The sequence below is a fragment of the Stegostoma tigrinum genome, chromosome 13, assembly GCF_030684315.1.
Source record: "Stegostoma tigrinum isolate sSteTig4 chromosome 13, sSteTig4.hap1, whole genome shotgun sequence".
NCBI lineage: Eukaryota > Metazoa > Chordata > Chondrichthyes > Orectolobiformes > Stegostomatidae > Stegostoma > Stegostoma tigrinum.
Window position 1 is genome coordinate 51,358,972 of NC_081366.1, and position 12,817 is coordinate 51,371,788.

Consider the following 12,817-nt stretch of genomic DNA (forward strand, 5'->3'; position numbering starts at 1 on the left):
TCAAAAATATCTCTGAACATCAAAATTTAGATATTTCATGATTTTTATAAAATATTCTGTTTTTCCATTTCACTAACTTAATTGAGTTCTTTGAAGAAGTAACAAACAGTTTTGGTGAAGATCGAGTGGTGGATGTGACCTATATGGACTTCAGTAAGGCATTTGACAAGTTTCTGCATGTTAAACTGGTTAGTAAGACTAGATTGCATGGAACACAGGGGGAACTAGCCATTTGGATATAAAATTGGTTTGAAGGTAGGAGACAGAGGGTGGTGGGAGAGAGTTGCTTTTCAGACTGGAGGCCTGTGACCAGCGGTGTGCTGCAAGGATCTGTGCTGGGCCCACTGCTTTTCATTATTTATATAAATGGTTTGGATGAAAACATAGGAAGGATGGTAAGTAAGTTTGCAGGTGACATCAAAATTGGTGGCGTAATGGATAGCCAAGAAGGTTACCACAAAGTACATCTGGAGCTTGATCAGGTGGGTTAAGGAAGTGGCAGATAGAGTTTAAACCAGATAAATGTGTGGTGTTGCATTTTAGTGAGGCAAATCAGGGCAGAATTTATATACTTAATGGTAAGTCCTGGGGAGTGTTGCTGAACAGAGACATTGGAGTGTAGGTCCATAGTTCCTTGAAAGTAGAGGCGCAGGTAGACAGGATAGTGAAGAATGTGTTTGGTATCCTTGCCTTTATTGGTCAGGGCATTGAGTAGAGGAGTTGGGAGATCATGTTACGGCTGGACAGGACACTTGTTAGGCCATTTTTGGAATAATGCGTTCAATTCTGGTCTCCCTACTATAGGAAAGATTTTGTGGAACTTGAGCGGGTTCATCAAGATTTATAAGGATGTTGCCAGGGATGGAGCGTTTGAGCCATAAGGACAGGCTAGAAGGGCTGGGGCTTTTTTCCCTGGAGTGTCAGACAGAGGTGGGGGTGACCTTACTGAGATTTATAAAATCATGAGGGGCATAGTTGGGTGAATAGCCAACGTCTTTTCCCCAGGGTGGGGGAGTCCAAAACTAGACAGCATTGGTTTAAAGTGACAGGGGAAATATTTTAAAGGGACCCAAGGGGCAGTGTTTTCGCACAGAGGGTGTGTGAATGGAATGAGGCCAGAGGAAGTGGTGGAAGTTGGTACAAAAACAACATTTAAAAGGCATCTGGATGGATACATGAATAGGAAGGGTTTAGAGAGATATAGCCAAATTCTGGTTGGCACGGATGTATTGGATGGAAGGGTTTGCTTCCATGTTGCACAGCTCTATGACTCTTGAGAACAAACAATGTCACACTTCTCACATGAAACTCCAACTAGAACCTTGTCACCGAAAAATTTAGCCTGATTACATCTATTTGCAATCTCTTTTGTCAGTTAGGCCAATAGGCTGAATAGCTAGTTTGTAATCTAGAGTGATCTATTCCCGTACTGGCTGAGGTTACAATGAAGGGCTCTCCTTCTCAACTGCTCCCTTGCCTGAAATGTGGTGACCCTAAGATTACGTTATCAAGAGTTGTCTATATTCAATGAAAGAGCAGTCCTATGGTATGGTAGAGCTATAGCAACTTATGCGTCCTTGTCATAGCTTATATTTCCCCCTAGCTTTGTATTTCAGCAAACATAGAAACTAATTGCAATGTATCTTTGTCTAAGTGAATAATATACATTGAGAATAGTTGATGTCTCAGAAGTGATAGATGCAGCACTTCATCAAACACCGGCTGTCTATTTAAATGTCCCATTCCTTGTCTATTAATCATTCTTTTATCCAGGCTGATATATTACTCTAATTCATAAGCACTTCCTATGAGTTCTTATCTTGTGTATTCATCTTTTGGGTGGCATCATATTGAATGCCTTTTGGAAATCCAAGTAGATGACATCTATTAGCTACCCTACTAGCTACATCCTCAAATGGTTCTAATAAATTTAGCAAATGCAATTTTCCACTTGTAAAACCACGTTGACTTCATCTCTCATACTGTTATTTTCCCAGTGCATTTTTAGGTTTTCCTTCATAATAAATTCCAGCATTTTCCATTATCCACTTTCAGACTAAAATACCCATTGTTCCTTGCTTTCTCTTTTCCTTCACTTTTAAATGACAATAAGTTTCCTCTGTAACTCCTCCAGGGTCTTCGCCACCACACTTGAGGATGAATGTCAGAACTGTACGCAATGCTACAGAAGGGTCTTAACCATTAATTATAAAAGATTGTCTGTCATTTTTTGTATTAACAAATAAGAAAATATATGAATTAGTGCTGGTCATAAATCTGGGGAATGAAACTGGATGGGTGTTCCAGGTAACAGCAGGGGGAGTATTCTAATGGCAGTGACCGCAACACCGTATGTTATCAGTTTATTGTGGAACTGGAGAAAGACAACATGCAAGAAAGCATTTTCAACAGATTTTATTAAAATAAGGCAGGATATGCCCAAAACAGACTGGGAACAGCTACTTAAGAATAAGTCTCCAGCAGAACAGTTAGAGTATTCAAAAATGTACTGGGTTGGAGTACAGGCCCATCATGTTCTCTTTAGGGTGAAATGAAAGAGCAACAAGTCCAGAGAACCCTGGATGTCTAGGAATGTTTAGGACTGGATAAAAAGGAAAAGATAGATGTATAAGACATACAAAGGTAACAAAACAACAGTGGCCCCATAAGGAGTTAAGAAAGTGCAGGGGTGAACTCAAGAAAGACATTAGGGAAGCAAGGGGAGGGAATGAAAAAGAAACAAAAACTGAAATGGCTGGGAAATCTTTGCAGACCTGGGAGCAAGGACATTCACCCAGGCTGACCTTTACCCATTCCTTTGTCTGCCCAATTTTTTTTTTCTCTCTGTGGGCTCCATCTCCACCTATTGTTTATACCTCTCTCAGCCTCATCTTCAGCATATATACCAACCTTTACCAAGCTAAAATCAGTTCGGAAGAAGGATCACTGGACCCAAAAAATTAACTCTGCCTTCTCTCCACAAATGTTTCCAGACCTGCAGAGTTGTTTTTCCAGCAATTTCTGTTTCTGCTTCTGACTTCCAGCATTCACAGTACTTTGTTTTACTTTTTGTTGAGGCAATGAAAAATATACTAATGGGAAAAATTAGGGAGAACCCAAGATGTTGTACATGCATTGCTTGTGATATCCATAAATGATGGAGACAAGAATGTAGGGGAGTGGGGTAAGTACATTGCCAATGATACAAAGTTTGGCCAAGTGGTTGACAGTGAGGAGAAAGGCATTAGGTTACAGGAGGTAAGTAGATTGATTAGATGGGCAGATTAGTGGCAGATGGAATTTAACCCTGATAAATGTGAGATTATGCACTTTTGAAGAAGGAATAGCACAAGAGAATGTGCACTGACAGACATGAGGAAGCTTAGAGGAATCTTGGCACGCTTGCACACAGGTCCCTAAAGGTGGCAAGAAAGGTTAATGGGGTCGTTAAGAAAGCATACAGGACACTTGACTTTATCAATGACAGCGTAGGTTATAAGAGCAGGAAGGTTATGTTACAGCTGTTTTGGTACAGAATTTTGGTTCGGCCACAGCTGGAGTACTGTGTGTAGTTCTGGTCACCACGTTATAGGAAGGATGTGATTGCACTGGAGGGGGTGTGAAGGAGATTTAGCTGGATGAAGCCTGAGACACAGCAGATGAACTATGAAGAGTATTAGGATAAGCTTGGTTATTTTTGGAGCAGAGAAGTGAGGAGGGACATAATTGAAGTGTTTGAGTCTGTGAGGGGCGTAAGCAGTGTGGATGGAAAGTTGCTATTCCCCTCACTTGAAAGGTCAACAAAGGGACATAATTTTAAAGGGACAGGCAGGAGGTTTACGATGATTTAAGTAAAAACTTTTTCACCGAGACCATGGTGGTAGTCTGGAATGCATTACATGGGGTGTTAATTAAGTCTGGAAACCTCACAACCTTTTAAAAACTACACTTGAGGTGTGATCACATTCAAGACTAAGGGGCCTAGTGTGGTAAAATGGGACTCGTGTAGGTAGTAGAGCATTTCTGGCAGCACGGACATGAAAGCTCAAAGTGTTTCTTCTGTACTGTATCATTCTATGATTTTTATGATTCTAGGAGGCCCCTTAAGCCTGCTCTGCCAATCAGTAAGATCATGACTGCTCTGATTATTCCACCTTTCCACCTATCTCTGATAATCCTTCATATCTTGATTTAACAAGAATCTATCTACCTCTGCCTTACAAGAAGGTCCAACCACTCCTTCCAGCTTTTGAGGAAGAGAATTCAAAAGGCTCACAATCTCCTGGAGAAAAAAATTCTCCTACTCTCTGTCGTAAATGTGGACCCCCTTTATTTTTAAACAGTGACCTCTGGCACCAGCTGAGATTATACATAGGACTCTCCTTCTCAATCTCTTCCCCTCGCCTGGGCATGATAGCCCTGAGGCTAGTCCACCACTGGTTGTCTCTCTAATAAAAGAGGAGTCCAAAGGTCTGTCAAAACTTTCCTTTATTGGTCGTTGCATTGAGTAAAAACATTGCAGCTGTACAGGATATTGGTAAGGCTACTTTTGGACTTCTGCATTTAGTTCTGGTCTCCCTGCTATGAGAAAGATGTCGTTAAACTTGAAAGAGTTCAGAAAAGATTTACAAGGACGTTGCTGGGGTTGGAGGGCTTGAGGTATAGGGAGAGGCTGAATAGGTTGGGGCTAATTTTTGTGGAGTGTCAGAGGCTGAGGCACAACCTTATAGAGCCAAGATCTTTTTCCCAGAGTAAGGAAGTCCAAAACCAGAGGGAATAATTTTATAAACATATAAAGAGTGGAAAGATATAAAAGGGAACTATGGGGCAATTTTTCATTCAGAGGGTGGTGTGGTGTGTGTGTGAAATGCACTGCCAGAGGAAGTGATGGAAGGTGGTACAAATACAACATTTAAAAGGCAGCTGGATGGGTACATGAATAGGAGTGGTTTGGAGGGATATCGGCCAAGCTCTGGCAAATGGAACTAGATTAATAGATAACAAAGTGTGAAGCTGGATGAACACAGCAGGCCAAGCAGCATCTCGGAGACGCTGCTTGGCCTGCTGTGTTAATCCAGCTTCACACTTTGTTATCTTGGATTCTCCAGCATCTGCAGTTCCCATTATCTCTGGAACTAGATTAATGTAGGGTATCTGGTCAGCCTGGATGAGCTGGACCAAAGGGTGTGTTTCCATACCATATAACTTTATAACTAATTACGGAGACTTTATCTTTTGAGTTGCGGAACATCCCAGAAGAGGAAGCATCCTTTACACACAGACCCTGTCACGATCCCTCAGGATTTTACGTTTCAACCTACTTGACTTTTAGCCTTCTCAGCTCCTGGAGTCTGTCCGAACTTTCCTCGTTAAACAACCCACTCATTCCAAGCATTAGTCTAGTAAACTTGTTTTTTCCCCTTGCTTATCTATCTAATGCCCTTGTTTACAGAGCCAAACATCATACTAATTTGAAATACTATCAACTTCAAACACGCTGATTTGCGTGGAAAGCCTGACGCCTTCCTGACATTTTTTCTTAATACAAACTTGTTTCGTTTTATCACGCAAAGCAAAATGAATAGCTAGCGACAGCATTTTAATCTACCTGTTTTCTAAAAGACGTAACATGCGTGACACTTTATTTCGGTGCGAACGTCAGCCTTTTATAATTAGAACGAAGTATAAATAGCCATTAATTGATTTATAAATATCCTGGAACTGTTCTAGCCCTTTTAAAGATCAGACCGGTTTGGCTACAGAAATCTGTACTGGAGATTTCGGAGCAATTCCTCCATTTGATTCATTAATTTGGGGCACTGTGCAGTTCTACAATGTGCTTTAAGGCACATTAACTTTTTGTTTGCTGGCGGAACTCGGATCTCTCCGCATCTTGTGTTACCTCATTAAACACTACTTACGTAGGATTTTTTTGTTTGTTTTTTGAGTTAATTAATTACCATTACCATTCCCTTCTGTTTGTTTTCTCATCAAAAGATGCCCTGCCGCTTTAGGATCAAATTACGTACCAATTTCTCGTGTTAGTATTGGATAACATCATATGAAATCTACACCAAGGCTAATGTAAAAATAATTTTCAATTTCCCATTCACCATCTCCTTCGGCATACAAGCAAATGTGATAACTGAAATCAACCATCTACATTTATGGAGAAACGTAACAGTCCCAATGCTTTCAATTGTAGCAACCCACTGAACAGACTTGGGAAGCGAGAGGCACTTGTAGATTCTCCAGCGTCATTGAGCAGACGTTAGTTGAAAATGACTTGTGTTCATCTGACCTAATGCAACCTTGACGCTTATAAGTGCCCAACTTCTCTTTAATATATTGTACTTTTTCCAGAGATATGTACAGGCTCGCGTCCTACTTTACCACTTGTACCATTTCAGGATTTTGATTTAACCGGGCGACCCTAATATCGATTTCGGTGTCGATCTCTGCGAGAAGCTTTGTTTGCCAACGACGAGCGATATCTCAAACGGAGACATGAAGAGATGGTCACGCTGAGAGTGTCACCTCTTCAGAGCCGGGAACGTCATTAGCTTCTTTTGCCTTGACATCATTTGGATCCTCTACGTTGTTCCCCGAGGGTAGCGGAGGTGCTTGGCGTTGGGGCTATACACATCGGTCACTTAGTCCGAAGCTATCTGAATGGATTGCGTTTTCTCATTCCCATTCCTGACAACAGCCGCAGATATTTGATACCCAAAGTGGGATATTGTGACGGAGGGCTAAAATATAACCGGGTTGGTGCCCATTGATTATAATGTCGAATTGCTCTGGTATCTCCCACAGAATCAATTAAACCTCTGCCACAAAAAGGTTAACATAGTGTCAACGTATTTACTTTTCGAATCCTCTAACTGGATATTAAATGTCTGAGATAATGGGAACTGCAGATGCTGGAGAATCCAAGATGATACAGCGTGAGGCTGGATGAACACAGCAGGCCAAGCAGCATCTCAGGAGCACAAAAGCTGACGTTTCGGGCCTAGACCCTTCATCAGAGGGTCTAGGCCCGAAATGTCTGCATTTGTTATGGAACATTGTGTAAACGATATGTAAACGGTTAATCCAGAACATGCAGTTACATTGCAAATATTACAGGAGACTAGAGGTTAGAACTAGTGAAAAGCAAAGTTAGAACTGACATCGGAAGCGTTTGTTCATTCGGATGGACCAGTGTACGCACCTCGTGGAAAATAGAGAACGATTTGGATTCCATACAGAAGAGATATTTGGGGTCAGTTGAGTGGATGAACTGAGACAAAAATGAAACTGCTACTAAGTAACCAGGCACTACTTCCCTGCTTATCCTTCCATTACTGTTAGGAGATATTTAACGGTCACACGAAAGCACACTTGTCATCCAAACTTCTAACCTCGTTCAACATAATTATGCTGGAACCTTCTGAGATGATTAGATCCTGAACTGACTCAGAGGCGCAAATGTTACATAATAACCCAAGCTGACGACAATATTTTGATTTACTTTAGGATATAATCCATTACTTCAAATTGTAGCTAATTTTGGTTTAAAAATTATATTCACCGAGGTAGTTTCTTGGGAATGTCAGTAGGGTATATTTTTCCAGGGAACATGCTATTAAGTATATTGCCACAGTAAATATTTTAATAAAACATCAGATACCAAGAGAGACAGTTTCAATTGACATCCTTTGAACGTACATATGCAAATAATGCATCAGCCCAGCGAGATCGTACACTTAACCATTGGAGCGATTGTCTCCCTGGAAATCAAAATGTTTTGGAGAATTCAGCATTTAGATAAAATAAGTCGGCAACGTAGAACAATTCGCGCTGTTCTAGAAATCTCGCGAAGTATTACAGTTATGCGTGTCCAACAACAGTTTGCATTTATTTTGTGCAGTTAACATAGTGTAAAATGGTCTAATGCGCTTACCACAACGAACATCGAACTTGTGGAGATGGAAACATATCTGAAAGCTTTCAGGACAGGCACAACAGAGAAAGAAAGCAAAACTTCCGTTTTGTCTGGAGGAGGCGATAACTCTGCCAATGTGCAGAAATAAATGGGAGGCACACCTTTTTGCACTGTGTTTGTGATGGCAAGTCTGCTGGCCCATCACTGTGGGCAGTGAAATAAAGCCTGGTGTATGTCCCTAACCGGAATGTAGAGTTTGGGTCAGGTTTGATTCATGACCGAGCGGTCCCGGTTCAGCGTATAGCCTCAAGTGGCAAAGTGAGTGTTGACTACAGTTAGTGTGTGAAGCTCCGTGTGTGTGCGCGCGTGTGCCTAGCCGGCGTAAGAGAAGTCAGGAAGTCTGCACTGAGCCTACCTCCACTGCTTACCCGTCACATTTCAGAACAGGAATATCGTCTTCAGGAAAAGAAGAAAAAAAAAACAATGCGCGACTTCATTCGAGGGGAGGGTGAAATTGAAGCCGGGAGGTCTCGATTCGAGTAGCAGAATCCCAGTAAACTTCAGATTGGGAGTACGCGCTGTCAGAAGCTTTGGAGGGTGGGGGTGGGGTGGGGGGGGAAGTCAGACTTCAGCGTCTGTGTTCCTTGCGCTGTGATGGTGAGAATCTGGCACGAATGCTGGTTTCTGCAGAGAATTTCTCAAGCCTAGAATTTTTTTAAAAAGTGGCAATTTACTATAAAAGTATGTCTTTTTTGTGATTGACAAATGGCTACTTCTCCCATTTATATGAATAGCCCCGAATCCTGTATCCTTTCTGAATACTGTGAAGTTGAGTTACTGAGCCCCAGTGGTGGTCGGACTGACGGGGAACACGCCACTTGTGTCTAATACTTGGAGGTAAATAGTGCAGCTAACGATGGGTGCAGGCTTCGAGGTTTGAAGCTGCAGGTAGACGGCGATTGGTTGTGAAAGATTATGACGTTCCGCCCCCCTTGGGCGCTATATAGAAGCGAAAAGGAAGGAGCGCTCAAACAGAATCCACAAAGCGGAGTTCTGCAACGAACGGGCGAGAGAGAGAGAGAGAGAGAGAGAGAGAGGGCTAAGTGGCCGGCTGTAGAGTCACCGAGTGATATGAGTGTGAGGAGAAGGGAGAGCTGCTGGCATTATGTGCAGCGCCGCTGAGAATGGGCTCGCAGGAGAGTAGCTCAGAGAGCAGTGTCTATTTCCCACTGAGCCCCTACATGCTGAACAGCAGCGCAGCTCCGGGGAGCGAGAGCGCGGTCACCCGCAAGGAGCTGAGCCCGGCCTGGAAGATCATTGTCAGTATCGTCATGTCGGTCATGGTGCTGGTGATCGTGTTCGGTAATGTGCTGGTGATCACGGCAATTGCCCGCTTCCAGCGGCTGCAGACGGTCACCAACTATTTCATCACGTCGCTGGCCTGTGCAGACTTGGTGATGGGGCTGATCGTTGTCCCGTTCGGTGGGGTCCGCAGTATCACCGGCGTCTGGTACTTTGAAAACTTCTGGTGCGACTTCTGGACCTCGCTGGATGTTCTGTGCGTGACGGCGAGTATTGGCACCCTGTGTGTGATCGCCCTGGACCGCTACCTGGCCATTACCTCGCCTTTCCGCTACCAAACGCTGCTGACCAAGTGCAAAGCGCGGCTGGTGGTGCTCCTAGTGTGGATGGTAGCGGCTCTCACTTCCTTCCTGCCCATCTACATGGGCTGGTGGAGGCTGGATGACCCGGACTCCCAGAAATGTTACACCGACCCCAGGTGTTGCGAGTTCCTCACCAACAAAGAGTTCGCCATCTCCTCTTCCATTGTATCCTTCTACCTGCCCCTGCTCGTCATGGTCTTCCTCTATACCCGGGTCTTTCAGGAAGCCAGGCAGCAGCTGAAGAAGATCAACAAGTACCAGGGTCGCTTCCACAATCTCAACAACAACTTGAACCAGCCTGCCCCTTCTGTGAATGGCAAAGCTGCCAAACAGGGGCAGAAAAGGACGCCCAGGTTTCTCAATCTGAAGGAGCACAAAGCTCTGAAGACGCTGGGGATTATAATGGGCGTCTTCACCCTCTGCTGGCTGCCCTTCTTCGTGGTGAATATCGTCAATGTCATTTTTAAGGACAGCATCTCCAACACCGTGTTCATTTTCCTGAACTGGGTGGGCTATTCCAACTCGGCCTTTAACCCGCTCATATACTGCCGCAGTTCGGATTTCAGGCATGCCTTCAAGACGGTGCTGTGGGGCTGCCGGGGCTCGCTGCCGTCCACCCACCACAGCAGTTATCCCAATGACAACCCCGTGCCGAGCGAGGATCGCCTGACGAACGGTCTGCCCTGCAGCTTCGAAGGAGCGGCGCCCGCAGCTGCGAACTGCAGCCCCCAGCCCGATGGCAATGAACACAGGCTCCTAGATTCGGTCATATAGCGGCGGCTAACCGACACCCACACAACTAGTGGAACTCAGCAACAGGGGGCACACGAACTTGACACTGAGTAAGACGAGATGTTCCAGCTCGATTCCGCTTGTACTTTTCATGCATTCGCCTACCTCATAACTCAGTGAACGCAATGCAAGGACGTTGTGGTGAAAGTGTGTGAACCCCCAGCCCGCCCCGCGGGAGATGTAAGCCAGCTCAGTAAAACAGAAGGACAATTCTTGAATGTTGCTACATGAGCATTAACGGAGTGTTTAAATGTTTACAACTCGCATGACGCCTATTATATAAAGGCCATGTCGACCTTACTGAAAGCATTTTTGCGCCCTCTTTACCCCCTTGGATGCTCACTGGCACACCATTTTAGAAGGGATTGTGATCTATATCACAAAACATCAGGCGATTTATTCGGCTGAAGAAGGGATCTCAAAGAAGGATTGTTGAGTGCAGTTGCTGGAAACATTGGAGTCAAATAGTCAGTACAGTAGCTGTTAGACAGTGAGAAAAGAGATGTGCATTGCGGTCACTAAGTAGCGAGATCGCCCAACTTCCTCCCAACAAAGAGAAATGAGTGGGATGTCTGTATATGAGGAGGAGGAAGGGTCCAGTCTATCCGATTTCTCAAAGTTAGATGTCCAACGGGTTTGCAACTGCGTGCGCGCAGTTCGAGTTAGGAAACACCCCACCCCTTCCCATTCCTCATCCACGCATTTTCATAAAATAGAAAACAAACGTGTGTGCTCATTTGCCGGCGCGTTCACATTTTGTGTCTGTACTTGTACTGTGGTGTGTTCGTTGTGACCTTTAAGTGCGTAACTGTATTTTGCAATGTTGCACTTTTTCGAGTCAAACAGTGCTGAAGCTCAGTCTAGGCCCGAAACGTCAGCTTTTGTGCTCCTGAGATGCTGCTTGGCCTGCTGTGTTCATCCAGCCTCACATTTTATTATCTTGGAATTCTCCAGCATCTGCAGTTCCCATTATCGCTGTAGCTCTTCTGGACGTTTCTCTTTGCAATGAAGGTGAGGCTTGTCGTTTTCCATTCCCCGCCCCCCATACGTTTCGCAGATAGAGACTGCGTGGTTTCACGTGAATAAGTGTCGAACAACAACAAGAAAAACTTTTTTTAATAGTAAATAATTACCTTGTACCAATGTCAGTCAAAAGCTATCCTACTGAAATGTTAACCTGAGCTTTCTGTGGCATTGTCTAGTTCCTGAGTCCGGGTATTGGAATTTTCCTGTACGCCAACGCTTGGAGCGGATCTTTGTGGGATTATGTGCAATAAATGCTCGTGATTTCGGCGCTGAACAGGCATGGGGCAGTTCAATGTTTACTTGATTTCTGGGTCGATATATTTTCGCACAACGTCAAAACAAAACAGTTATTTTGGATTTTCATATGAATTCAGGTAATTAAGAAACGAAACAATTTTGGATATTTATTATTTAGAATCAATATTGGCTGTCTATTCGTGTACAAATAAAACTTTATATCTTCAAATCACTTTCATTGCGTGATTTTAGCTTAATTTAAAACAAAGTATTCGTAGCTAAACTTATCGTCACTACGTTTCTTTGTCATCAAAATCCGCCGACTTCCAATAGCTCGGACTATATATAATCTTAGATTTTGCCCCCATCTTTTGGACGAAAAGTTTGGATAAATTACATAGCAGCTGGTAGTTAGTTATTACTGCGTTAGAAAACAGGCCAGTTTCGTTAACTGGTAGAAACTGTTCAGACTTCACAATAAATGCAACCTTCTCACCAATATGTTTGTTTTTGTAATTATTTATCGCAGGCTTATTTTACGACTTTGGATTTCAGGTCTTTGTGAAAACAGAATGTTCCTGTGCGGGTGGTCCCATTGTTCCTTTTAAAGAAATTAATACTAAATAAAAGAGGGCGGACTGAGTAGCCTGGATCTTGCGGCTGTTCTTGAGATTGCAAATTTACTTACAGATTTCTTACAGTTATTACATTTATAAGTATATGAATAAGAAATGTTTGGAGGGATATGGGCCAAGCTCAGGCAGGTCGGACTAGTTTAATTTAGGATTATGGTTAGCATGGATTGGTTGGACTGAAAAGTCTGTTTCAACGCTGTGTAACACTATGACGCCAGTAGAAGTTAACAAGATACCTTACTTTTTTTTCTCCTTAAAATGTATTTTGCAATGTACTTTTACAAATGCTATTGAACAAAGTGTGTGGATGTGAAAATTAGTGGCATAAAATCTCAAAACAACCTCAGTTTCACATTGAGGTGCCTCAATACAATTGTAAAGCTTTTGATATTTACGCTACACAGTCCATTTCAAACCTATATTGCATTACACTTTGACAAGTTACATATTCCAAAAAATGCAATAGAATTCAACTGTTCTTGATGTAGCATGTTTAAAACATGAACTATTAGTGAATTTTTACAGCAGGTTGATAG

The 12,817-nt window shown here is 43.1% G+C and overlaps 1 protein-coding gene across 1 annotated transcript; it reads left to right on the plus strand.

Moving 5' to 3' along the window:
• The first annotated feature begins 8,840 nt into the window (after positions 1-8,840).
• Positions 8,841-11,683, plus strand: adrb2a (adrenoceptor beta 2, surface a). Its single transcript, XM_048543641.2, has one exon. It carries the CDS (start codon positions 9,112-9,114, stop codon positions 10,363-10,365), a length of 1,254 nt encoding a protein of 417 aa, XP_048399598.1. The 5' UTR covers positions 8,841-9,111; the 3' UTR covers positions 10,366-11,683.
• The last annotated feature ends 1,134 nt before the right edge of the window (positions 11,684-12,817 follow it).

Coding starts and splice junctions, on each gene's coding strand:
- adrb2a (XM_048543641.2), top strand. CDS start 9,112: ATGGGCTCGCAGGAGAGTAGCTCAGAGAGCAGTGTCTATTTCCCACTG.